The 560-nt window shown below is 52.3% G+C and overlaps 1 protein-coding gene across 1 annotated transcript; it reads right to left on the reverse strand.

The window, feature by feature from the left end:
• Positions 1 to 6: 6 nt before the first annotated feature.
• On the reverse strand, positions 7 to 515 carry LOC107579089 (stonustoxin subunit beta-like; the record flags this gene model as incomplete). Its single annotated transcript, XM_016264963.1, has 1 exon — positions 7 to 515. A coding segment is annotated over one exon (509 nt), but the record flags the coding sequence as incomplete, so codon positions are not given.
• Positions 516 to 560: the final 45 nt, after the last annotated feature.

Raw genomic sequence — 560 nt, forward strand, 5'->3', positions numbered from 1 at the left:
AAATTTTGCAGTTGAGCCCTGAAAGAGCCCAAATCCTGGATAAAGAGGTTGAGTGAACCTGGTCTGGACTTTGTGAAGGAGGATCATGGTATCTGAGACACTGTAGAAGGACAGCTGTCCTGCCCGGTGGTCCAGATACACCCCGATCCGGTGGGACAGGTGTACACTGATCTCCGTCTCCTCGTTGTTGTGCACTAGTGCGTATCTGAACATGGAACAGTCCAGACTCCAGGAGTGCCTGTTGTACCCAAACCCACTGTCGTCTCCTTGCCCAGTTCTGTTGATGTCTTTGTATGACACTGCGAGGTCGACGCCGTACTGTCCGCTCCAGACCACCTCCCAGTAGCAGCGACCTGTCAGACCTTCCTTGCTCAGCACCTGGGCCCACGACTCAAAGCGGTCCGGATGTTCTGGATATGATTGGGGCTCAATACTGCAAGCCACAGCCTGGTTCTGTTCTGTTAACCGAAGGTTCCTGTGGGCCGTGTTTGGGTCCAGACTCAAGGGAACCAGAACTGATGAAATGAGAAACAAGGTGAAAATGCAAAACCCAAGTAAAG

Source organism: Sinocyclocheilus grahami, unplaced genomic scaffold (genome assembly GCF_001515645.1).
Source record: "Sinocyclocheilus grahami isolate Dianchi unplaced genomic scaffold, SAMN03320097.WGS_v1.1 scaffold14072.1, whole genome shotgun sequence".
NCBI classification, from domain to species: Eukaryota; Metazoa; Chordata; class Actinopteri; order Cypriniformes; family Cyprinidae; genus Sinocyclocheilus; species Sinocyclocheilus grahami.